A 27859-nucleotide genomic window follows, 5' to 3' on the forward strand; every position below is an offset into this window, starting at 1 on the left:
TGCAATTAAATATTTTATTGTCACAACCTGAGATGGGATTTTTCAGGAGGAAGAAGAGAACAAACAATGGCTGCCATCTTCTCCTCTGCTGTACTGCCAATCCGGACACAGATGGTGTCCCTGGATACCGCTTAAAAAAAAAAAAAAAAAAAAAAAAAAAAAAAAAAAAAAGATGAAGTTTCTTCCCAACAGAGTATTTCTAAAAGCATTGTGGGTAAGGAATGATGGCAGTACAGCGAAGGAGGGCTGTACTATCGTAGCTACAGGACCACACACACACACTCAGCTCTGCTGCTCTAGAAGACATACTAGCTCAGCATTCTCTAATAAGTACTATTACTAACATGCACACAAATCCCAAAAATGTGCAAATCCACCCCCAGCACTGGACGATCCCTCCCGTGACTGTGCTATGTCCACTATAATATGGCAAGCTTACAGCGCAGCGCCAGTCATGCACAACAAGGTTTCTAGTTCTCTTCCCCCTTGTACTTCGGGATACACTACTTTGCTTTTGGACAGAGCAGCAGCATGGGACGCATTCGGTCCCGTCAGTCTGAGTTGTTCTCTTTAACCGGCGGCTCTTGGGTCAGTTCATCGGACGCCGCCGGATGAAGAGATAACGGAACGGCTATGGTGCCAATGAAGCAGCGGTTCGGCGCGGCTCCAACGGCTGAGGGGGTTGTCGCCTCTGTTGCACGGGACATGGAGAAAAGTCAACCATTTTGTCTAGTCGCTTTGGTCCATTGGAATAAAATCCACTTATCAATATGATAAGATAAACGTCTAAAACCAGAGTCCTCAAATCTCCACGTCAGAGACTGATGTGAAAGGAGAGCAAGGGGTTGTTGGTTTTGGTCGTGACGGATTTGGTACAGGGCTCGTAATCGAATCGCATTAGGAAGAAATAGTCAGTCACCGCTGATGCTCCTTGGGTGTGGGACGGGCCGCCATGTAGGTAGTGGGAAGGCCCTCTTCAGGTACAAATGGCGGCATTTCCACCAGTATGGAGTGCTCCACCAGTATGCGGGGTTAACACTGTGCTGTAAAATGCTCCTCTTCCCTTGGTCCAGTTTCCTCCTCACAAGTCTCCATCCTTGGCCTATCCCAGCTGGATCTGACCAGAGAACGTTGTCAGTAGCAGCATGATGGAAAACCCAGTCAGCAGGCCGGCATTCTGTATGAGAAAGGCAGTGAGGGGACGTCCTCCCTCCTCATCCTCTTTACTGACTTCATTCATCTCTGGGAACTGGAGAAGAGAGAAAAAATAAAGTGTTATGATGGGCAGGAGAAACGTAACCTCTGTGGGACCATGAGGTCTATACCAAGGAGTCCGAAGAACAATAGGAAAGCATCTCATTTCAGCTCCTGTTACAGGAGACCTTCTCAGTTTTTAATCTCCTTGGCCACATGACCATGTAACATATACATATAGATTTACTTAAAATGCACTAGCAAGCTTCTAGAAATCCTGAAGGGACACGAGCATTTAGGATAAGCTCAGGATGGGTGGAATGTATTTCTGGAGAAGCAAAATCCTAGAAGGGGGACGGGGGGGGGGGGTACAATGTTTGCACTGCAAACAATGAAAATCTGCAACATAAATGGAAATGCTACAGATGGAGTCCGCCACCACAGGTCAAGTTAAAGGGGTTGTGGAAGAAGAGGAGCGGCACTTGCAGATTAAATGCAATTCTTGTACATTTATTGCCACATCAGAAGAATTGACGCGTTTCGACTCACTTGACCTACTTGAAAAAGACTCAAGTGTGAGTCGAAACGCGTCAATTCTTCTGATGTGGCAATAAAATGTACAAGAATTGCATTTAATCTGCGAGTGCCGCTCCTCTTCTTCCTCTATTTGTGAGCTAGACGGCAGCCCCGGACAGGTGCACCGCACCACAGACAGCGGAGTGCCGACTGTGTTATAGTGAAGTCAAAGGGGTGGTGTCACTTCAGAAAGTTGCACTTACTAATGTATTGCGATTGTCCATATTGCTTCATTTGCTGGCTGAATTCATTTTTCTATCACATTATACACTGCTCGTTTCCATGTTACGACCACCCTGCAATCAATCAGTGGTGGTCGTGCTTGCACACTACAGGAAAAAGCTCCAGCCTCTCTGGGGGCCCGGGACCGTAGGTGCGCACATAAGCTGGTGCTTTTTTCTATAGTGCAAGAGCACGGCCACCGCTGCTGGATTGCAGGGTGGCCGTAACCATGGAAACGAGCCGTGTATAATGTGATGGAGAAATGAATCCAGCCAGGAAAGGAAGCAATATGGACAATAAAAATACATTAGTAAGTGCCTTGTATTAACTTTCTCTACATAACTAATGCTATTTGCTGAAGTGACACAACCCCTTTAAGTGCGGATTTCTTGCTGTGTGTGGATGAGAGATTTTTACCATTTCATCCACTTAGCGGCTACTGTATTACAGTGCAGGGGCGTAGATAAACCGCTGTCCCAGTGGCGGATTACAATACGGACGTTCGGGTCGGCAGCCCGGGGCCCAACGCTGACCCGAACGCCCACATACTGCGGCGGGGCACGGGAGCGCATAGCTTCCTGTCCCGTCGCCGATCACTGCCATAGGCTTCAGGCCTTGTAGGCCTGAGGCCTATGCGGTAGTGAAATCCCGGCGCAGGCGTGCGTGATGACGTCATCACGCACCTGTGCCGGGACGCAGCACTGTGACGCGCCTGACTCATCCCGCCTTCCTCTGCGAGCAAGCGCCTGGCCCTGGACATAGGCGAGTCTTTAGCTTTTCATTTTTTGTTCATTTTTTTTATTTCTTATTTCATGTGCCTACTTTGGGGGGGACACAGGAGGACATATTAGGGAAGATAAATAGAGTACATGGGGGGGGGGGGGATGTGGGGGCTGTATGGGGCCAAATTATTATGGGAGGGAATACTATGTGGGGACAAATTACTATGTGGGGGCAAATTATGAGAGGGACTACTATGTGGGGGCAAATTTCTATATGGGGCAGTGTGGGGGTAATTGCTATGTGGGGGCAGTGTGGGGGCAACTATTGTGTGGGGGCAAATTGCTATGTGGGGGCAGTGTGGTGGAAATTACTATGTGGGGGCAGTGTGGTGGAAATTACTATGTGGGGGCAGTGTGGGGGAAACTATTGTGTGGGGGCAATTGCCGTGTGGGGGAAATTGCCGTGTGGAGACTGTGTGGGGGCAAACTGCTATGTGGAGACTGTGTGGGGGCAAACTGCTATGTGGGGGCAGTGTGGTAGAAATTACTATGTGGGGGCAGTGTGGGGGAAACTATTGTGTGGGGGAAATTGCCATGTGGAGACTGTGTGGGGGCAAACTGCTATGTGGAGACTGTGTGGGGGCAAACTGCTATGTGGGGGCAAATTGCTATGTGGGGGCAGTGTGGTAGAAATTACTATGTGGGGGCAGTGTGGGGGAAACTATTGTGTGGGGGCAATTGCCATATGGGGACTGTGTGGGGGCAAATTGCCATGTGGGGGCAAATTGCCATGTGGGGGCAAATTGCCATGTGGGGGCAAATTGCCATGTGGGGGCAAATTGCCATGTGGGGGCAAATTGCCATGTGGGGCGTTGCTATTGGGGAGGCACTGTAGGGGCAATTCTATTATTTCTGGGGACACTATACAGGGATTATTGCCTGGAGCACAATATAGGGTGGTATTATTACTGGGGGCACTCTAGGGGACATTATAGCTGCTGTAGATGCTATAGGAACATTTGGGGTAATTTATCAAACTGGTGTAACGCAGAACTGACTTAGTTGCCCATAGCAGCCAATCAGATTCCACCTTTCATATTTGACAGCTCTTTTGGAAATCCAGTTCTACTTTACACCAGTTTGATAAATTACCCCAATTATGTCCATTAGGGTCACTATTTTTTCAGCAGTATAGTTCCTGGGGCATTGGGGAGCACAACGGGCACAGTATTGGGGCTGGCAGCAGGATGACACTGTGGGGACACCAGGATGAGGAGGTTGATGGAAAAATTGAGAAATCTAACATGTCTGTGTTACAAACTGTAGAGACGAGATGCGGCTGAAAGAATTTGCCATGGTGGTCTGGGTCAAATGGAGGAGAAGAGGAAAGAGAAGGTCTACATGACAGGAGATGTCACTGGATGTAACAGGTATGTGGTGCTGTATTCTCCTCCATGTCTTTTTTATTACAATTATATGTATTTAAAATTTGGTGACCAAATTTTTCAGTTTAGGACCCAATTTGGGGTATTTTTTTTTTAGTCTGAAGATGTCCTATGGCCTAAGAAGAGACTGTGGCGCCCATGAAGCACCGCAGCCTCTTCATACAAAAAAAAAAAAAAAAAAACTAAAATGGAGGGGGGCTCTTATAATTTGAGAAAGCTGAACACCCCCCCCCCCCCCCACAAGGAAATTTTTTTTTTTTTATCTACGGCCCTGTACACAATTCCACTGCTAATAAGCCACAGAGTATGTGCCACATGTGGCTGTAACCTTAGAGGGCTTGTCTAGAAGTGATCACTGCGTCTGGCGTTTCACTGACAAGTCTCCCCTCTGCTGCTAGATATATCCTATCGGCGCCCCTCCTTCTGTGCATCCCCACCTTCTTCCTCCATCATCACCATTACCCAAGTCAAAGAATTGCACCAGGGTCTCATCTGATATCAGGCACGGGGAGATGCAACTGCACATGGTACTAGGGTTGTTGCGGGTATCGAAATTTCGATACCCAATCGATACTTTTGTCCCGGTATCGATACGATACCGGGATTTCCGTTTTTTCGATACTGGGCTGCGCTTCTGCGCAGTCTAGTATCTCTGAACATGAGCGCGCTGCTATCGGCGCGCTCATGTTCTCTCTCAGCAGCACGGGGAGAAGGAAGCTGTCCTCCCTCCCCCTGTGCTGCTGCTGCCGCTGCCACCAATGAGAAGCGAGGGGCGGAGGAGGGGCGGCAATGAGAAGCGAGGGGCGGAGGAGGGGCAGCGCCGGCAATGAGAAGCGAGGGGCGGAGGAGGGGCAGCGCCGGCAATGAGAAGCGAGGGGCGGAGGAGGGGCAGCGCCGGCAATGAGAAGCGAGGGGCGGAGGAGGGGCAGCGCCGGCAATGAGAAGCGAGGGGCGGAGGAGGGGCAGCGCCGGCAATGAGAAGCGAGGGGCGGAGGAGGGGCAGCGCCGGCAATGAGAAGCGAGGGGCGGAGGAGGGGCGGCGCCGGCAATGAGAAGAGAGGGGCGGAGGAGGGGCAGCGCCGGCAATGAGAAGCGAGGGGCGGAGGAGGGGCAGCGCCGGCAATGAGAAGCGAGGGGCGGAGGAGGGGCAGCGCCGGCAATGAGAAGCGAGGGGCGGAGGAGGGGCGGCGCCGGCAATGAGAAGAGAGGGGCGGAGGAGGGGCGGGCGCACTGCGCCACCAATGATAGGATTATTTCAACACAGAGCTGCGCCCAGCGATGCCCCAGCACTCACCATTAGTCCTGGGCGCCGCTCCGTTCGCCTGCAGTGCCCCATTACTGTCTCCTCTCCTGCTCCACATGCTGCTGATTACTATCGGAGCGATGGGAGGAGACATCAGCTTCACTAGTAGGCGTTCCTTCTCCCTGCGCTGCGATTGGACAGCGCTACAGCCAGGGAGAAGGAACGCCCACTAGTGAATCTGATGTCTCCTCCCATCGCTCCGATAGTAATCAGCAGCATGTGGAGCAGGACAGGAGACAGTAATGGAGCACTGCAGGCGAACGGAGCGGCGCCCAGGACTAATGGTGAGTGCTGGGACATTGCTGGGCGCCGCTCTGTGTGGCCTGATAGTGAAAGTCTGGACTCATATACAGTAGTCAGTCTTTAACACATACAGGAGGCGGGTGCCGGCAGCAGAATCGCATTGCCGGCACCCTGCCCCTGACAGGGAGCTGCGATCAGCGGCAGTTAACTGCCGCTGATCTGCCAGTACCCGCCTCCTGTATAAAGAGGTAGTTTTCATTGCCCCCCCCCCCCCCCCTCAACCCACCCATCCCATTAAAATCATTGGTGGCACAGTGTGCCGGCCCCTCTCAACCCCCCAGTATTAAAATCATTGGTGGCAGTGGCCACAGGGACCTCTTCCCCCCCCCCCCCCTCATTGGTGGTGCAGTGGCAGCTTCTGATCGGAGCCCCAGCTGTGTAAGCCTGGGGCTCCGATCGGTTACCATGGCAGCCAGGACGCTACAGAAGCCCTGGTTGCCATGGTAACATCCCTGATGCTGTGTGCACAGAGCAGCAGGGACAGTGTGGAGTCCTATTCACCCTAATAGAGATCTATCAGGCTGAATAGGAAAAGGGATGAAAGATCCCAGGTTCTAGCCCCTAAGGGGAAAATAGTCATTAAATAAAAAGTGTAAAAAAAACAAACAAAAAACACTAAAATATGAAGTATAAATCACCCCCTTTTCCCAATTTCACATATAAAATATTTAAATAATAAACATATTACATCGCCACGTCAGAAAAGTCCAAACTATTAAAATATATAAAAAAAAATCTAGGTGGTGAATGCCGGAACAGAAAAAATAAAATAAAAACTGCGCGATTCGCCATTTTTAAAAATGAGGAATGCACGTGGCTTTTTTTGTTTATTTTTTTCGCGTGGTATCGAATGGTATCGAGTATCGCAATACTTTTTCATGGTATCGAAACCGAATCAAAAAATTGGTATCGCAACAACTCTACATGGTACGACATCCAGCAAATATTGTGCATCCATTGAACTATATGGTCGCCCCTTTCTAGAAGTTGTCCCATTATAAAGACTTATCCCCTCTCAACAACATAGGGAACAAGCGTCTGATCGGCTGCTGAGACCCCCACCGATCATGGAGAATTCAGTGCTCTTCTGTTTGACTGGAATAGCACGTGACAGGGACATGCAGCAGCGACCATTTTGGCATCAGGAGAGATGCGGGTGCCGGGGAGCGAGGCAAGTATAACCTATGAGGTGCCCGGGAATTATGGGGGCATTATAGAGGTTGGATAACCCCTTTAACTCTATGGGACTGTCTTAGATGGCAGAGTACAAGCGCTCGGCTATCTCCGGCAGTCCACCAGAGTTAAATGGCGCATGTGTGACCCCCCCCCCCGCTCTATTCCAATAAGGAACAGTGGGTCCTGATTCTTGTGATCGGTGAGGGCCCATCAGATCAGACACCTATCCCTCTATCCTACAGGTCTTTATAATGGGATAACCCCTTAAAGGCTCTGTTCACATCACATCTGAGCCGTCGGGAGTGTTGCCTGTTCCTGATGGAAGGCACTGACCTATTGTACAGGCATACAACGGCATATGTTATCCATTCACTCCCATAATAAAACCACTAGCACCATGCAGGGTACAGTTTATGGGGTGCCCTTGTATAGAAAAGCATAGTCAACTATGCTTTTCTACGCACACGAAGTAGTATACCAGCCCAACAGAGGCCAAAAAGTCAATTTTTTGGGGCCGCCATTGAATGGCCAGAAGCTTATGTATACGCTTGCCATATACTCCAAACACAGAGCCTAATAAACATGTTCATTTGCACCGCCCTATCCTACCACCAGTCCTCCTTCAATACGGTATTACTCACCATATCGGCCAGAGCGATGTACAGAAACATTCCTCCAGCTAAACCAAAGATCCAGTTGGAAGAGAAGTGGCTGCCGGCGAGAATCCCAAAAGCCAGGCCGAGGTAGCAGCAGCAAGCGGACAGGAAGTTAAAGAAGAGCGCCTGAGGGATGCTCATCCCAGCATTCAGCAGGATGACGAAGTCGCCTGCAACACAACATAGCAGAAGAAGGTTCAGATCCACAAACAGCAGGGGGCGCCAGATACCAACCTGGAAATAATCACTTGCGCAGACAGTTAACCGCGGGCCACACAATCAGCTTCTTTCCAAGGTTCATGATCATGTTGTGCAACCATCATAAATTCCCAAACTGTACCGAGTGTTCATAATGACTTCATTTTGCACTGTCATACTATGCACTGACGGCTGTCACATAGGCAGTTCATCAAGGACATGAACTGATAAGAATATCATTAGGAGCAGCCGATAAAAAAATATAACTCCCCAGTTGTCTGGTATTTCATTAGATCACAATGTGGCAATGCCATGTGACCCTGCTGCGGCACACCCCATGTATTAGAGCTCTGCCCATGTGATACGTGGTCTTTTCTTGTGCATCACAAAGGGGGTCACTGAGTTTTTCTTAAACTTTTGATGTCACACAGAGATATCAAAAGTTTTGATCAGTGGGGGGCTGAGTGCTGGGACCCCCACTGACCACTAGAATGAGGAGAGAGAAGAGCTCCCATGTCACGCTCTCTCCCCTCACTGCGCGGGACGGAACTGAGACGGGTCCTTTCTATTGCGCCCATTTCTCTTCCATCTCCTGCCATGAGAAGAGGGCATGATATGAGAGCGTGTCCCTTTCCTTAGGGTCCATTCACATGACCATATTTTTGGTCTGCACATGATCCGCACGTTTTGCGGATTAGATGCAGACCCATTCTTTTCAATGGCGAGGACCGCATCTGGGCAAAAAAGATACAATGGACTAAAATGCGCCGAATTTATTGAGACGTACAAGCTCCTAATTTTGCTGCATTGTAAGAGTACTGTAGAGAGTAACATTTTTACAACGCAGGATGTGCAGAACAGGAAAGTGCGCAACGCACACAGCTGGTATCTATTTTATTTATTTATTTTTTTGGGCATACCCCAAAAATAGATACAGTTGTGTGCATGAGGCCTAAACAGGAAAAAAAAAAAAGAAAGAAGAAAAAAAAAAAAAAAGCTAAAATTTTGGGTGGAAACAAAAAAGGTAATGCAATGAAACTTTAGGCTGCCACTTCTTTGGTGCAGGGGGCTCAATAAAATCCCTTAGGCCTCTTTCGCATGAATGATATGGATAGGCTCAGGATGCATTCAGTAAAACTCGCACCATTTTGCAAGAAAGTTCAGTCAGTTTTGTCTGCGATTGCGTTCAGGGTTTTTTTTTGCGTGGGTGCAATGCGTTTACAAACAACATCTCCTATCAGTGAAAAAAACAAAAAAAACAAACACACATTGTAACCGGAAGCCCCATTCATGTCTAAGGTGCCAGGGCTACGTGAAAAACGCAGAATACAGAAAATGCTGCGATTCTCACACAACACAGAACTGATGCGTGAAAAAATACACACATGTAAAAACAGACTCATTGAAATGAATGGGTAAGGAGTCAGTGCGGGTGCTATGCGTTCATATCACGCATCACATCTGTTCAGAAAACTCGCTTGTGTGAAAGGGGCCTTAAGCCTCATTCACACGTCAGTGTTCCACGGACAGCACACGTCCCCATTCATTTTAATGTGCATATTCACACAGTGTTTTAGCACGGTCCGTGGATACGGGTTTACAGCACAGATGCACACTCCATTTTGTCCATGTTCACGGATCCATCACGTCCATTATAGTCTATGGGTCTGTGAAAACCACAGATGCAACACGGATGCCGTCCGCGCTGCATCCATGTTTGACGGATGATTAGGAAAAGATGCTTTGAAAATTATTTTTCAGTTGTTCAGCGTCACTGAAAAAACACGAGCAGCTAAAAACAGAGAAAACGGACACACGGCCCCAACACTGATCCTTCATGCATGCATCACTGACCACCTGCTCACGGATTTGAGCACGTACACAGACATGTGAATGAGGCTTTATGCAGGCGATTTAGACCTTTGTATAAGAAAAAAAAATAAAATAAAAATAGCCCTGACCCCTAAAATGATAAATCAACAAAATAAAGGGGGTTTCCCACAATACAAACTTAACCCCTATCCACAGTATCTGGTTGGTGGTGACCTGACCGCTGTGACCCCCACTGATCAAATGAATGGCTCGGCAGGTAAAGCATGCGTGCTGCTCTCCCATTCACTCTCTATGGGACGGACGCATAGGGGATAAGTTTGCAATGTAAGAAAACCCTTTATTCAGAATAAAATTTTGGACTTCTAAATGACAGGTCTGATAAAACTGTGGAATATATTAAAAGGACATCTGTCAGCAGATCTGTACCTATGTCCCTATGACACTGGCTGACCTGTTACATGTGCACTTAGCAGCTGAAGACATCTGTGTTGGTCCCATGTTCCTGTGTCCCCACATTGCTGAGAAATATGTAGTTTTACTATATGCAAATGAGGCTCTAGGAGCAACGGGGGCGTTACTATTACACCTAGAGGCTCTGCTCTCTCTTCAACTGCTGTGCCCTCTGCACTTTGATCGACAGGGCCACGCAGTGTAAATGTCCACACTCCCAGCCCTGTCAATAAACGTGCACAGGGCGTGGCAGTTGGAGAGAGCAGAACCTTTTGGTGTAATGGTAACGCCCCCGTTGCTCCTAGAGCCTCATTTGCATATATTAAAACATCCTTTTTCTCAGCAATGTGGACACACATGAACATGGGACCAACACAGATGTCTTCAGCCCCCAAGTGCACATGTAACAGGTCAGCCAGTGTCATAGGTACAAAACTGCAGACAGATGCCCTTTAAAACGGCAATCACCTAAAATAAGAACTACGGGAATAATCCAATGCAGCCTGTGTCTGCTAAGAGATTGCAAGTATGAAAGTCTCCGTAGGCCTAGATCTTATTACCGCAACCCCGCAGGCCTAGATCTTATTACCGTAACCTTACTACAGTGGATTTCCTCATGGAATTAGCATTAAGGGTCCATTCACACGTCCGTAGTGTAGTGCGGATCCACAATACACCCCCATAGAACTGCCTATTCTGGTCCGCAATTGCGGACCAGAATAGGACATGTTCTATTTTTTTCCGTGCTCCGGAAATGCAGATGCGGACAGCACACCGTGTGCTCTCCGCATCCATTCCTGCCTCTTAAGAGAATGAATGGGTCCGCACCTGTTCTGCAGTTTGCGGATGGATGCGGACCCATTCTATGGACGTGTGAATGGATCCTTAATGCAGTTCTTTCGCACATTTTTTCAGCGGGAGGCTTTCACCTCCAAAATCACTTTCAAAGTAAGCATACATGTAGGGTAGGTGTCCCGAAACAAACCCATACCTTTCTTGTGAAAATCCAGCCTGATAAAAAGCTTCTTGGATTCTCCAATCCGCATTTTTTTTAATGCAAATACGTTTTTGGTGCGCAATAGGCGGGGCTACTCCATTCGGAGCATCTAGCTTCCCCTGTGTAATCTATACAGGGTCAGAAATCTTAGGGGCTGTCACTCGAACAAGAGGGGGAGCTGTTGGGCAGCATAATGTTGGATCAATGGTGCACCAAACTGAGCTGCCCCGCCCACAGTGCACCAAAAACCTATTTGCATAACAGCACAAGAAGCCTGTCTCAGGATTGGAGGACTGGGTTTTCACCAGAAAGGTATGGTCATGCTGCAGTGTACCTACCTTTCATGGAGATATGCTTACTACCAATTTTGGAGGCAACAGTCTCCCTTTAAAAATGTCATCCAAGATAGGACTTTTACTTGGCACACAATCCAGAACATGGAGAGCCCAATATGGCAGATCTTGCTTTGGTTGGCATCGGTTAACATACCAAGTTCATGGGGAAACTCCTCACACAGGATGGCGATAGACGTGCTGACCCCTTGGAAGACGGACACTGTAAACGAGGCGCCGATAGCCAAGCCATCTATGAAATTATGGAGTCCATCACTCAGGGTGATCATCCAGGCTAGTGTGCCAATGTCAGAATACTGGATCCCTTTGAGCCAGTAACAAGAGCTTTGCTTCCCCGGGAGTTCCTACATCAGAAGATACAGGACATGTAAGTGTGCGCCAATTGTAAATCATAAGGGGTGCATGCATGGAGGAGAAGGAGAGTCATCACTAACCTGCACAGCCAGCGACCCCACCACAACCTTCTCATCACCCAGGTGTTGTCGCAGGTCAGACTCGCTGCCACCTGGTGGAGGAATCATGTGATCCAAGTCACCATTCTGCAGCTTCTCCGTCACCCCTTCTTCGGCATCCCGTTTGCTGGTGTCGGCGGTATAGTGACTGTGCCCATGCTGAGGAGGTAACGGACAGAATTAGTCACTGACAGACACTAAAGGGCCCATTCACACTTTGGGGATCCGATGAGGATTAGGATTAGTGTTGAGATTTGTCTCCGTACAGTATTAGAATGTAAGGGCTCCGATGAGCCGAAGTAAGGCATTCTCGAAGTCGGCGTGACTTCACTGAATAACTTTAGTAGTTGATTTTTAAAGCGGAAAACCAACTGGTACCTTGGATTCGAAGTCGAGTCCGGTTTCACTTTTTAAAGTGCTTGTCCCACTTTAAAAATCAACGACCGAAGTGATTCAAAGCACCACTTCGAGAATAACTTACTTCGGCTCCTCGGAGCCCATACAGTCTAATACGGTACAGTACGGAGAACTTGTCACTGGCCTAGGGAAAACTGCGAGAAGGCCACAGCGCTACTACGAGCGCTGGTGCCTTCTCAAACAGCTGATCGGCAGGGCTCCCGGGTGTTGGACCCACCACTGATCACCTATTGCAGAGTTAAGGACATCAGTATAAGAGTCCATTCGTATGTCCGCAAATGGGTCCGCATCCGTTCCGCAATATCGGGAACAGGTGCGGACCCATTCATTCTCAATGGGGCAGGAATGGATGCGGAGGAAGCTCGTTATTACCATGCTGCTCCCAATGAAGTCAGCACGGCGCCATCATTACCGAGACATTACCTCATGTTTCTGATTGAGAAGCATCTTCAGGACCTTTTCAGTGAAAAAGAAAAGATAAAATCCCCCAAAGAGGACTGCGGAGGTGGCTATGTAAGAGTCTTCCTGCGGGTTAAAGCCGAATGCCTGCAGTACAGTAAGAAATAAGAGTCACGACCCAGTATTGGCATCAAAGATAAAGGGCAAAGGACATACATCCAAGTAATGTCCATTATGGCAGCTTCTTCACATACACCACGACACTGCTTAAATAGCAACTCCCAATTCTGTTACTATTGGAATCGCTTACCTAGCTGGGACTGTGCGCAGTAGATGCAACAGGCAGACTTCATAGATGGGCCCTAGTATAAAGCCCGCCGGCATAGGATTCATAAAAATGATCGAGGCACTCGCGACTTAATAAAAAAAAAAAAATTTTGGGGGGGGGGGGGGGGGGGGGGGGGAATGATAGGACCTCTGGGTGCCCACAGCTGAAACGTACATTAGATCAGAGCTGCCGTATTTTCTTCTAACCTGATGAGCAGCAAGTTCATCTGAAATCCGATTGCTATAGGCAATTGCTCTACTCTTCCTCTGCATTAGGGGGCATTCACACGGCCGAATCCGTTTTGTGGTCCGCCAACTGGGGATCCACCAGACACTGACATCGGCTGTGTGTCCTCCACATCTTGCGGATCAGCATGTCCTGCCCTTGGTTAGAAATGGCATAACAGACAAGAATAGGACACGTTATATTTTTTTATTTAGTAGGGCCACGGAACGGACATACGGATGTGGACAGCACACGTTCGCTGTCCGCATCTTTGGCAGTCCCATTAAAGTGAAACCATCCGCAAAAATGCTGATCGGATGCGGATCTAAAATATGGTCATGTGAATGTCGCGAGGCATCATGGCACCTGACCATCACTGGGGGTTGCGATGAGACATGCCGCAACTGTGACTTCTGCAGAAATTTCAAACGTGTTGGCTTTTTTTTGGGGGGGGGGGGGGGGGGCGACTTTTCTCAGACAGCAAGTTGCACAAATGTTTTCAGTCACATGACTTGCTCTCACAAGATACTATTAATAATTAGGTCCGGCCCGGACGTTTACCCTGCCTGGATTCCTAGTAATCCATTATAGCCTTCTGCACACGCAGTGAGAAGAAGGCCTTGTGGTTTTGGTGCCCCATCGATTCAGGATGAGAATGGGATCACACCTACCTATGTAAGTGGCCAGCTTTAGGGGTGTGCGACCTGGGCACCTGCCCATGGCACTTCACTTGTCACTATTGTAGAGGGCATCATTGGCCTGATTGGCCAGAACTGGCACCTTATATAGTTTGGGCACAGGAAATCCAACACGCCCTGGGCAATTCTGCTTGAATTTCATAGACTTCCCACAGCTAGTAGGAGCACCTCCAATAAGAACAGTATAATAGGGAGTTGCCATTGGAGCAATGACCAAGAAAGCGGCTCTAGAAGTGGAGTTTTCCTTGAACCGAGGTAAAGCACCCATGGTTCTCCGGCCGGGTGTACAAGGAGCCCGGCCTGCCAAGCTGGAGAACCACTGCAAGGAGCCCGGCCTGCCAAGCTGGAGAACCACTGCAAGGAGCCCGGCCTGCCAAGCTGGAGAACCACTGCAAGGAGCCCGGCCTGCCAAGCTGGAGAACCACTGCAAGGAGCCCGGCCTGCCAAGCTGGAGAACCACTGCAAGGAGCCCGGCCTGCCAAGCTGGAGAACCACTGCAAGGAGCCCGGCCTGCCAAGCTGGAGAACCACTGCAAGAGGCCCGGCCTGCCAAGCTGGAGAACCACTGCAAGAGGCCCGGCCTGCCAAGCTGGAGAACCACTGCAAGGAGCCCGGCCTGGCAAGCTGGAGAACCACTGCAAGGAGCCCGGCCTGGCAAGCTGGAGAACCACTGCAAGGAGCCCGGCCTGGCAAGCTGGAGAACCACTGCATGGAGCCCGGCCTGGCAAGCTGGAGAACCACTGCAAGGAGCCCGGCCTGGCAAGCTGGAGAACCACTGCAAGGCTAAATCACACAAGCAGTTTTTGATGCATTTTTTTTTTTTGCCAAAGCCAGAAGCGGGAAGTAGCAGTCTTCCTCTTTATAGCCCATTTCTTTTGCAAACTGCACAAATTCAGCCTCAAGTGGAAAACAACCTCCGCTTTTGAGCATTTTCTACAACGTTTCAGTTTAAAAGTGCATAAAATGAGAAATAAAGTTTTTGTTTTGTTTTTTACGTTGCTTGTGCTTTCTTCTCCATTCACATCCAAAGCTGAAGGCATACTTTACTACTACTTTGGAGCGTCTCAAAATGGAGAGATCTCTCAGAAACCCAAACAGGGCACTCAGATTCATAATTTATAGTTTGATAGGGGTTTCTGTGTCGAAAATGGCAGTCGCCACTAGCTGGCAGGAAGGGGGGGGGGGGGGGGAATCAGAGGGATTAAATGTGCCGTAGTTCAGGAGATTTAAAGGGACTGTCCAGCTTTTACTCAGGATAGGTTATCACTGGCAGACTGGTGGGGTCCGTCCGTCAGCCCGCACCCCCACCGATCGCGGCTGTTCACACACCACTGTCAACTGCAGCACTGCTTCCATTGACTTCAATGGAGACCGCAGTTGACGGTGCAGTGTAGTACCATCTGAATAGCTGATCGGTGAGGGTGCAGGATGCCGGACCCCACCTAACAGCTAGTGAAGGCCTATCCTATCTATGCTGACTCTGTTTCTACTTACAGGACAGGAGGAAACCCCACCATCCCACCTGACGATAACTTTTTGGCTTGGATGACGTGTTATAAGGCAGGATAACGGCACTTTACAGACACAGTAAGGGTCTATTCACACGTCCGCAAAATGGGTCCTCATCCGTTCCGCAGTTTTGTGGAACAAGTGCGGACCCATTCATTTTCAATAGGGCCGGAATGTGCTGTCCGCATCCGCACTTCCGGATCCACCCAAAAAAATTTAACATGTCCTATTCTTGTCCGCAATTGCAGACAAGAAAAGGCATTTTCTATGAGAGTGCCGGCGATTTGTGGTCCGCAAAATGCGGAACGCACATTGCCGTTGTCAGTGTTTTTTCGGATCCGCAAAACACATACGGACGTGTGAATGGACCCTAAGGCGGTTTCAATTTGCCACAGTCAGATAAGGCTGTGGAGGGAAGCAGGGGACACAGACTCTGCGGAGGGTCCCCAGTTTGGACGGACTCCCATGAAGTTTTGTCAGCAGGGGCTCTTAGCTGGTGGAAGGGGCAAGCTTGCCCTGGTCTATTGTGTGGGGTGCTACAACTGGTCAGGTTCACCCAACTGAGCCTGATGAAAGACAGGCCAGATTTGTGCCACATAGGAGTGGTGTGCACTGCTTCATCAACAGAATGTGAACTTTTGCTGGGAATAGAGAAGAAAACATGTACAAGTAAAAAATCCACAGTGGAGAAGTAAAATAAAGTGACCCCCATTTTAAGTAGATGGTAACTGGAACGTTGTAAGACGTCAGCGACTAAGACTACGCATGCACTGTCTCACACCACGCAGCATACACACGGTGTCTCGGGATTGTACGAGGTCCCCCATACCTCAGGGATGAGCTGAAAGAGAGCGTTGGAATAGAGGGTCCCAATGGCGAGAGCAATGAAGAAGAGGAGAAGACGCTTGTAACAGGATTTCTTCATGAAGGGAACCACGCCGGCCCCCAGGAGGGAGGAGAGGGAAATGACCGTGACACATAGGAAGCCATAACCCCACACTAAAGAAGGAATTAAGGGGGAGGGGGGGACAAAACAGAGACATCAGGGAGAGATAAGGATGTTAGAGAGGAAAGAAGGACAGAGGATTCAAATCACAGGGACGGGAGAGAACAAAAGATGATTAATGATCCGATTCCATAGACACAGTCTGATCACATCTATCAAGTCATGGGCCTCATGCACATTTCGCTCAAGTCTCAAACCCAGCAAGATCCAGCTTCTCTCCCAGTTAGCAAGGTTGCACAGATCACAAAAACATGGCTGCGCCTTCCAAACACAGAGCCACACCTGTCCACAGGTTGTGCGTGGTATTGCAGCTGAGCGACACACACTTTACTGAAGGAGATCCGCTTTACCAGGCATAACCAATGTGGTATTTATCTGCCCGAAGAAAGCAGCCATGTTTTGCTTATCCTGAACAACTGCTTAAAGGGGGTTTTCCAGGAGTTTGACACTGATGGCCTAGCCTCAGGATAGGTCATCAATATCTGACCGGTGGGGGCGACACTCCCGGCACTCCTACCGATCAGCTGTCTGAAGAGGTCGCGATGCTCCGGTCCTCCTCACAGAATATCAAGCACAGCGCCATACGTTGTGTAGTGGCTGCGTTTGGTATTGCAGCCCAGGCTTATTAAATTAAACGGGAAATGTGACTGATGAACATGACGTCATTGGTCTAGGCACCAAGGCCTGTTCATACAGCTGATCAGCAGGGGGTGCTACAAGTCAGACCCCCACCTGAGGATAGGCCATCGGTTTTAAACCCCCTTTAATGAGCCGTCATGACTATATTGTATGTATTGCGCTCAGTATTAACGTGCATGAGTCCCATGATTTCCACCAATCCCAGATCAGAGGGCATTGCACCAGGACATTCTAATGAATGGCTCTTCATACATCGATCCAATGCCCCAGCCATATATAACCGAGGAAACCAAAAACTCCAGGTAATTCTGCTGTAGCCGATACTCCCATAGGAGGGGTCATCTAGAATTTTTGAATTTCTATTTCCTCCCCCCTTCCACCAAGGACAGAAGAGCATGGTCTCCATTGCGTCCTCACACCGAGAGGGAGGCTTCAGCTGCAGCATGCTGCCTCCCTTTCGGCCCCACCTATACCCTACCCCTCACATGCATTAGTAAATAGTGATGAGCAGCAGGGGTCATATTCGAATTTGTGATATTTCGCTAATATTTTGTAGAATATTAGTCATATATTCGCAAATTCGTTATATTCAACTTATTTTTTTTATAAATTTTACGCGAAAATCAGCAAGGTAATGATCGCGCAATATGCGAATATTGCACGCTCAATACAGGCGTGGGTCAAAAACAAATATATAGCACTATAGAATATAATGCTATATATTAGTTTTTAAAGAGGACCTTTCACTAGAATAAAAAATCTAAACTAACTATACAGACATGTAGAGCGGCGCCCAGGGATCCCCCTGCACTTACTGTTATACCTGGGCGCCGCTCCGTTCTCCTGGTATAGGCTCCGGTATCTTCATATGTTAGGCTCCACCCAGTGGAACCTGCCGGCGCCTCCTTCTCCCATGCTTTAGCGCTGGCCAATTGCAGCACTCAGCTCATAGCCTGAGAGAAAAGAAAAAAAAGCCTCTCAGGCTATGAGCTGAGCGCTGAGATTGGCCAGATGTACAGCATGGGAGAAGGAGGCGCCGGCAGGTTCCACGTATAACAGTAAGTGCAGGGAGATCCCTGGGCGCCGCCCTACATGTCTGTTAGTTTAGATTTTTTATTCTAGTGAAAGGTCCTCTTTAAAATATTCCTCATTTTTACATCTGAACACATGATTCATGACTCATTGGCCCACAAGCAAGAAGCAGGGAGGAATCACGTGTTCACTTCAGATGGAAAAAATGCCGAATATTCTAAAAACGAATATATAGCACTATATTCTAAATATTCGCAAATTCTCAAAGTGCCGATATTCGCGATTAAATTCGCTATTCGAATATTCGCGCTCAACACTATTAGTAAAAGGGGCAAGTGGAACCAGATAAAGGAAGAGAAGGAGGAGGTCACGGGAACTGCTGCCATTTTTGAACGTTTGGGATGAGTTTTTTTTATGCTCCTTTAACAAATGGATCATCGGTTACAGCAGAAATACAGACGTTAATTACACCCTGAAAACAAGAAAGATGTTGAATTGACATAAAATTAACAATATCATTAAAAAAATATTCTATCGCTGTATTCTGTAAGGAGCGGTAGACACATCACAGCGCGGCGGTTCCGATTGAGTTAACATTCACCTGTCACAGTGGCCGCCATTTTGATTTGTGAACCAGTAGTGGAAGGATATCACAATGGTAATCCCATGTGACGTTACCAAACTTTTGCAAATATGACTAGTGGCTCCTCCCGCAAAATGGCGGCTAAAGGGCATCAGAAACATATACACTGAATTACAGATAGATCTGTCAGCTCATCAAGGACATGGGGGAATGGAGGCAGCACCTTCCGAGACGTCAGCATTCACTAGGACCCCCCCCCCCCCTCCCCTTAAATGAACGGGTCAGCTTTTAGGGTATGTTGTATTACAGGAGACGGGTGCACTCTATAAGGGTTACATGAAGGCAGAAGCTAGGTGGAGACACTGAATGATGCTTTAGTCTTCTCCATACCACAGATATGTCATGGAAGAAGAATAAGGCGATGAAGATACAACTATAACCACCACCCTCCCCCATTGTACAGTATATGAATGGTCAGTGTGGTTCAATGTTCTGTAGAGCGTGGGTTCCCTCTGTGGTGGAAACTGGTACTGCACCTCTGGGATCAACTGCAGGAGAGCATTAGACAGCAGCGTGCCAATGGACAGGCCGATGAAATAGATAAGTAGTCGTCGGAAGATGGGTCTCTCTATGCATGGGGCAAAGAACACACCCAGGAGAGAGGACAGGCTGATCAGCGTGACTGCCAGGAACCCAAAACCCCAGACTGTGGGACAAGAGGACAAAGTAAGGGATGTGTATGCAGTATAAGGACATAGAAACAGACTTACAGCAAGACTAAGCATGTAACACCCAACTAAGGCTGCAGGAGGCATAAGAACTGGTCTAACAACGTCACGTCGCACGTACCCTCCAAAAATCTGCCGATCTGTCTCGGCTCTTACCAGTCATCCTCGTCTGACAAGTTCTGAGAAATTCTATTCACTTGTTCCTCAGCGTTTTGGTTTCTTGGAAAGCTAGGTCACCCCATTACATATGGGATCAGGGCCGTTCAGGACCCTTATGCATCTTTCACACGGGCGTCATGGTTTTGGGCCAGATAAGAAAAAATATATATATCACACCGCATCCCCACTTGCTTGCAATTTTCACGCAGCCCCATTCACTTCTATGGGGCTTGCGTTGCATGAAAAACGCACAAAGTAGATCATGCTGCGATTTTCACGCAACGCACAAGTGATCCGTGAAAATCACCGCTCATGTGCACAGCCCCATAGAAATGAATGGGTCCGGATTCAGTGCGGGTGCAATAATGCGTTCCCCCTCACGCATTGCACCCGCGCGCAAAACTCGCCCGTGTGAAAGAGGCCTAAGGGAAGATGCAATGGCATATAATGGTGATCACCTGGCCTTTAGCACTTCTCAGAAGGATGACCTACTATTCTACTATATACAGGGTTACTGCCGCTGAATGCAATCAAGGGTTCTCATTCACTGACAGCAAGCTGATATCTTGAAGATGGGACAGAACTGTAATATAAAGTATATGAGAAAACTGCACAACTGTTCATGTATACAGTGATTAAAGGGGTTGTCCAGCTTTTTAAGCCTTTTTGGCTGTCACACACCCGGCCGGACGTGTGGAGGGATGCATACCTACCTGCTTCCCGCTCCTTTGGTCACCCTCCGTTACTGCAGCACTCCAGTCCCAACTTGCGGTGGACAGAGATCTCATGCCGCTTCGGGAGACAGGTCACCGTCACCAGTGCGGCCAGTCATCAGATGCACTGGTCCACGTGATGTGTTGCCAAAGGAAGTTTGAAAGCGGGAACTAAAAGTGCAGCAATGACAGGGGGGACGAAGGAGCCAGAACCGAGTGGCAGAAAGCAGGCAAGTATGCGTCCCTCTCTGGCGGGGTGGATGGGTCAGCCAAAAACGCTTAAAGGGTATCAGTCAGCAGATTTGTGCCTATGACACCGGCTGACCTGTTACATGTGCACTTGGCAGCTGAAGGCATCCGTGTTGGTCCCATGTTCATATGTGTCCACATAACTGAGAAACATGATGTCTTAATATATGCAAATGAGCCTCTAGGAGCAACGGGGGTGTTACCATTACACCTAGAGGCTCAGCTCTCTCTGCAACTGCTTCACCCTCTGCAATGTTTATACTGCTTGGTCCTGTCAAAGTGCAGAGGGTGCTGCAGTTGCAGAGAGAGCACAGCCTTTAGGTGTAATGGTAACGCCCCCGTTGCTCCTAGATTCTCATTTGCATATAGTAAAACATCATATTTCTCAGCAATGCGGGCACATATGAAGATGGGACCAACACGGATGCCTTCAGCTGTCAAGTGCACATGTAACAGGTCAGCCAGTGTCATAGGGACAAATCTGCTGACAGATGCCCTTTAAAAAGCTGCACCCCCCCCTTTAAGCGTCATTTATAAATAACTTGAAATAAAAGGACAACATGGACCTATAGTTACTGATAATTTTGGGAGGAAGTGCCCTTATACTAAAGTGACATAAAGTGGGTCAGACCCAGAGAGGTCTTCACAGATGGGCTGCTCCTGGGGAGAACCAAGACTGAATGAAACCCCATAAACAGGAACTCCTAACGCCTTCCAATGACGTGACCTGGAAAAGAAAGCAGCCGTACGGTCCACATTAATACCTTCTTACCGCCGCTAATGCCGTTAGGCTCTTGCCAACTTAAATCAAACCCATTAATCAAAAGGAAGTTATAAAAAAAAGGTGCCAGTCGTGCCCGCAGCCCGAAATCCCTGATGTCCTTCAGTCACTGACCTCCGAACACAAGTGGTGAAGGTGGCTTCTTTCTTACCTTCAGCGCTGCTAGGTCTTCCCTCCGTCTCGGTGTCATTGTGAAAGATGGCATTCTCCTGGCACGCTTTTGTTTCCAACTGCTGAAGGATTGATGGGCAGAGACTTTGCAGACCCCCTGCGTCGACCGTGGAATCAGAGGTCAGGTTGTGAGCGGAGAATAGGGTAGAGGCGCTGAGACACTGCAAGAAAGATACAGACGGTGACAAAGCCGGCCAATATCCATACAGAAGACATCGGGTTAAGCTGGACATACACGTGCACACTGGGCTTAGCCGAGCATGCATGTGGAGAAGCTGCTACCAAACCCTCTATTGATAACCAAGGGATCGGACACGTTGAAATCCAACTTCCCCCATCCTTCGAGGAGGTTTGGGACACACGCCATACGCGTTAGATGATGGCTGGCATGCATTAAATGTGTGCGGCCATCTTTAGATACATACATTGTGGTGGTAGCCAATCAGCAATAGGGATCCTGTAAGCGATCCTACCCCAAAATAAAAATAAATAAAAAACAAAACAAAATGTTAAAACCTTTAGATGACATGAGGGTGTGTGTCTATGACCTTGCAATTACTAGCCGTACCCAGTCAGCTCACACTTTGGGGAGGGGGGGAGTTTCTGCGTCTCGAAGCCGATTGCAGAGAGCTTCACTGAGCAGATGCATTACAATGTAGGTCAGAGATCTAAAAATGTCAGGAAAGAAGGCCCGGGGCTCAAAAGAGGGCAGTGGGGGGGGGGGGGCAAGTATACAATGATGTGAATGCAATACAGTTTGGGACATCCCTGTAAGGCCTCTTTCACATGTCCGGATGCGTCCCGGTGCATTGCGGCAAACCCGCGCGAGTAGATACCCAATTGCAGTCAGTTTTGACTGTGATTGCGTTCCGCTGTTCAGTTTTTATCGTGCGGGTGCAATGTGTTTTGCAGAAGTTCAGGTTTGGGTTCAAGGTTGTGTAGATTGTATTATTTTCCCTTATAACATGGTTATAACGGAAAATAATAGCATTCTGAGTACAGAATGCATAGTATAATAGCGCTGGAGGGGTTAAAAAATAAATAAAAAATTATTTAACTCACCTTAATCCACTTGTTCGTGCAGCCGGCATCTCTTCTGTTTTCATCTGTGAGGAAAAGGACCTTTGATGACGTCACTGCGCTCATCACATGGTCATTCACATGATCCATCACCATGGTGATGGATCATGTGATGAGCGTAGTGACATCACCACAGGTCCTTTACCCAGGTTCTGAAGAAAGAAGACAGAAGAGATGCCGGCTGCGCGAACAAGTGGATTAAGGAGAGTTAAAATATTGCTTGCGATTTTCACGCATCCCCATTCATTTCTATGGGGCCTGCGTTATGTGAAAAACGCACAAAGAGGAGCATGCTGCGATTTTCACACAACGCACAAGTGATGCGTGAAAATCACCGCTCATGTGCACAGCCCCATAGAAATGAATGGGTCCGGATTCAGTGCAGGTGCAATGCGTTCACCTCACGCATTGCATCCGCGCGGAATACCCGCCCGTGTGAAAGGGGCCTAATAGCTCTGACCCAAACTCAGACCAGGAAGAGTTGTCATGGGCGCACAGGTGTAACATGCTGCTTCCTCCAATTTACTACTTTTCATACACGCCATGTCACCTCTTATGGCGGCAGCATTAGGCATCCAGAGTGAATTCACCCTCTCCCCCCTCCCAAATAGTCAAAGATGCATAAAGAATTAAAAATGCCGTCATTTGTGAAACATTCTAGGGCTGCTTCACCCATTCTGTCAATAAGGCCGGAAACCACCACTAGGGGGCAGAGCTGTCCATCCAAGGAGGACAAAAGTGATCCAGCGGCTTCACCAGGAGGACGCAAATCACGTCAGCGACCAACCATCCGCATCAATCACCAAAAATGTGACCACGTGGAGTGCATTGAGGACTACCCTCAAAATATGGACATGGGAACCCGAGTGGTTCCTATGGGCGACTCCTACAGTTTTGCTTTGCACTAGCGTTGGAAGGGATTGGCGTGTCCCAGACGAGTCGCTGGCCAGATGACAACATTTTGGCTGGATTTCTTCCTTTTCGGGTACATTTACTAGGATTATCCTGTAATCTAGAATAGCTGGCAGTCCAGCACGCCTCAGGTCCCATTACGGTGGAACGTGTAGGATTCACGGGCTACAATGTGCTGTAGATGAAAGGACTGGGCGTTCGTGGCGATTACGGTCTCTATAAAGAGCCCTCTGTTCAGTAAAGCCTCACTGCGTGTGTTAATCTATTGGAAAACCCCAGATAAACCACTTTACACCATTCACACGTATTCTGGACGGAGAGAACAACACCCCGCTCTACAACGGCTGCCGCCCCTTCCTGTCAGCGCTAATCGTGCCAGGCGAGATTAGCTGGAGATTACCTGTTCATCCGCCAGGCCATATACACGTACTCTATATACACCATAATAGGCCTCATGCACACGACTGAGTCCCTATTGTGGTCCGTAAACCACAGATCTGCAAAATACAGAACCTCCATAGTGTGCATTTTTATCACTCCCATCATCCGCAATACAGGAAAGGATAGGACATGATCTCGAATTAGTGGAAAAATGCGGACTGGACGCAGATGCAGAACACAGTCGTGCGCATGCGTCCTTACAGGAAGTTTAAATCCAGTGAGTAAGCTTTAGGATCCCCTCTCACATCCAGGACAAAAAGGGATCCATGTAAAGACCAAACCCCTTTGGCCCAGCACAGAGATTTCTGATAATCTGATGTAACTTTCCGAGCAAAGGGCATTTTCTAGCAATCTGTTTAGAAAGTGGCGACAGAAATCACTGTGCGGTGCCAAAGGGGTTTGGTCTTTAGGTGGATCCCTTTTGTTTTGGGAATGAGTGGAGATCCTACAGTTTACCAGGAGCAGACGAAATCTGGTTGCAGATGTGAATGTACCCTAGCAGAAATCTCATTGCTGTGCCAAAGGGTGTCCTCCTACATACACAGTCCTTTTGTGCCCAAAAAGCCCTGTAAACGGGGGTAATATAATAAAGAATTGATGAGCACCCCTTTCGCCACACTGCGGGGCTCACCCATGTCTTACAACAGCTGATGCATCCATCAGATATGATCTGTCCTTGGTATTATTACCACCCAAATCTACAGATCAGATCAGACCACACACACACACACACACACACACTATAGAATCCCACTTCTGAAGGATTGAGCTGATCACTAAAACGCAAACCGTTATTAGGGGGCGTTCACACAATGGATTTGACTGCAGAGTTTTGGGGCGGACAGCGGAGCTGAAATGTTGTCCTTTTTGCCTCCCACACATCTTAATAGGAGGCAGGGATGAGGATCGCGAAGAAGCGGCTTATAGCTGCGGCTGCTTCGAGAAGGGACGTGTCCCTCAGCGCTACCTTCCACTGAAATGAAAGCGAGACACAAAGGACACGGCCGCCAACAACAAGGACAACATTTTTCTGTGGACATCCCCTAAGGCCACTTTCAGAAAAGCAAGTGTCACACGCTCCGGACTCGCAGCACTGTCGAGGTCGCATAGCATTATATTGATTTATGATGCTGTGTAACCCTTACAGTTGTGGAATGTATTGGATAACACTGGCAGCATTATGGCAGTGTTATCCAATACATTCCAGACCTCTACGGGTTACATAGCATCATAAATCAATACAATGCTATGCGCCACAGTCAGTGCTGGGAGGTCAGGACAGGAGCTGCCGCATACTCACATTGCAAGTCCAGAGCACGACACTCGCTCGTCTGAAAGTGGCCTTAGGGCTCATGCACATGACCGTAGGTATTTTGCGGTCCGGAAGAACTGATGATGTCCGCAAAAACACGGATGATGTCTGTGCGCATTCTGTATTTTGTGGAACAGAACAGCCCTATCCTTGTCTGTCATGTGGACAGTAATAGGACATGTTCCTTTGCACACGGAGTAACTTCAGTTTTTTTTCGCACCCGTTGAAAAGAATGGTTCTGTATACAGTCCACAAAAAAAAAAAAAAAACTGAACGGACACGGAAAGAAAATATGTTCGTGTGCATGAGCCCTGACTCTGAAAATACTACTCCAGGCATGATTTACATACATGTGGGAGATATGGGCAGCGGGTCTTCCCTCCACAATACACTGGTGTAAAGGAAAACTGGTTTAGCTTCCCGCATCCAATCAGATTCCACCTTTCAGAGCTTCTTTGGAAAATAAAAGGTGGAGGCTGACTGGTTTGCTATGGGCACCTAAACCAATTTTCCTTTACACCAGTTATGATAAGTCTGCCTCCCGGCTCCAGGATTAGCCATATAACCCACCTGTGATATGTTGCGGGACTGCCTGGCCCCTCGTCCAACCTCCAGTCTTTCTAGCAGGGTCTGCAGCTGCGGCAATGAGAGGGTCTCATTCTCCCCATACCGCTCCAATATGTCCTGCAGGAAGGAAGCCGCACTCAGCCAATCACGGGAGGCAGGAGCAGCCGAATCGTCTAAGGAGCTCACGATTACAGAACCAAGCAGCAGGGAGGCGAGAAGGAGCCATGGACCAGACATGATGGATTCTATAGGGGGAGAGATGCAGACAATATTAGTGCCAGTGCCCCGGTCCATAATGGGGGGGGGGGGGGGGGGTGATGCCGTATAACCTACAGGACGGCGTTCACTGAAGACACAAATACGTTTGACTTTTCATTGTTATCTGCTCAGCATGAGGACAGCGGGGAGACAGCACACGGTACAAGGACACTGAGAAGTAAAAATGGGCCGTAGCAATGAGGGCATGAGAACCACCCTGTGGTGCAGGGCACGAGGGCGGCCACCAGCAGTGCGGGGTCTGGAGGCAACCGTCCATTATAACAAAGCAATAGAGTGACAGCACGGGGCAAGAAAGGTGACAGCTCAGTGGAGAAGTGCAATAGACAGAAGAAAAGGGCGCCAAGACACGGAGACGTACAAATCGGCTATAGTAAGGAGGGCAACCACCCCACGGTGCAGTGCACAGAGGCAACAGTCCAATATAATAAGGTGGTATAGTGAGACACACGGACATTGAGACACACAAATGGGTTATATTAATTAGGGCACGAACCCCCCCCCCCCCCCCCAGAGTATAGGGCACGAAGGCGATCTTCCCCCTCCCCCCCCCAGAGTATAGGGCACGAAGGCGATCTTCCCCCTCCCCCCCCCCAGAGTATAGGGCACGAAGGCGATCCCCCCCCCCCCCTCCCCAGAGTATAGGGCACGAAGGCGATCCCCCCCCCCCCCTCCCCAGAGTATAGGGCACGAAGGCGATCCCCCCCCCCTCCAGAGTATAGGGCACGAAGGCGATCCCCCCCCCCCCCTCCAGAGTATAGGGCATGAAGGCGATCCCCCCCCCCCCCCCCCCTCCAGAGTATAGGGCACGAAGGCGATCCCCCCCCCCCCCCCCCCTCCAGAGTATAGGGCACGAAGGCGATCCCCCCCCCCCTCCAGAGTATAGGGCACGAAGGCGATCCCCCCCCCCTCCAGAGTATAGGGAACGAAGGCGATCCCCCCCCCTCCAGAGTATAGGGAACGAAGGCGATCCCCCCCCCCCCTCCAGAGTATAGGGAACGAAGGCGATCCCCCCCCCCCCCCTCCAGAGTATAGGGCACGAAGGCGATCCCCCCTCCAGAGTATAGGGCACGAAGGCAGCATCCCAATACATAAGGTAATAGGGTGACAGACAAGGGCTGACACTACCATGTACCATGGTTTCCAGTACCGAGGGCACAAGAAGGGACAGGATGACAGGTCGCCAGGATCCACTGACATTGAGATGTATAATTGGGTTATGGTAAAGAGCACACATAATAAATGAAGCCTTGGGGCCCCGGCAGCCTTAGCTCACCTTGCCGGGCCGCTGCCCTCACTGTCACACAAGTCCAGCCGCTCACGGTGTCCCGGTCACTCTGCTCATCACGGCCTCCCTGTCAGCAACGTGGAGCTCTGGAGCTGGCTCTTTAAACCTTGACGTCACATCACTTTTAACCCCACCTCTTTTCCGTGACGAAGGGGGCGTCACCACCGACATGGAATCGTCAACACATCACCTGTATTGATAAACCATGCACTGCTACAAAATAACGAGGTCAAGTTCAACCGCTCAACCTTTGTGCAAAATGTGCCCGCCGCAGCCGCCATTTTACCCGAGACCACCGCTTAAAAGCTATGGAATAAGGCTCCGGCAATATGTCTTCTCCAAAGACCCATTGCCCTCTAGTGTTAAGTCGCCGAATACTAGGTATGAATGGAATACTATTTAGCCCTACTCTGCATGTCATTGGTTGTGTGTAACCACGTGACCGGCTTTCCAGTCGCCGACGCTTA

At 49.0% G+C, this 27859-nt stretch overlaps 1 protein-coding gene across 2 annotated transcripts; it reads right to left on the reverse strand.

Annotated features, from left to right (window-relative positions):
• On the reverse strand, nt 1–27479 carry SLC39A14 (solute carrier family 39 member 14). 2 transcript variants are annotated; one of them, XM_044279020.1, is made up of 9 exons: nt 27381–27479; nt 25832–26073; nt 21497–21677; nt 16285–16454; nt 12721–12843; nt 11863–12039; nt 11565–11772; nt 7583–7767; nt 1–1249 (listed from the first exon to the last, which is right to left on the reverse strand). In XM_044279020.1, exons 2-9 carry the CDS (start codon nt 26063–26065, stop codon nt 1103–1105), a joined length of 1425 nt encoding a protein of 474 aa, XP_044134955.1. In that variant the 5' UTR covers nt 26066–26073; nt 27381–27479; the 3' UTR covers nt 1–1102. The 2 variants fall into 2 exon arrangements, with proteins under 2 accessions (XP_044134955.1, XP_044134956.1); XM_044279021.1 differs by lacking the exon at nt 16285–16454 and adding an exon at nt 19252–19421.
• Between the last annotated feature and the right edge of the window lie 380 nt (nt 27480–27859).

This window comes from Bufo gargarizans, chromosome 2 (genome assembly GCF_014858855.1).
Source record: "Bufo gargarizans isolate SCDJY-AF-19 chromosome 2, ASM1485885v1, whole genome shotgun sequence".
Taxonomy (NCBI): domain Eukaryota; kingdom Metazoa; phylum Chordata; class Amphibia; order Anura; family Bufonidae; genus Bufo; species Bufo gargarizans.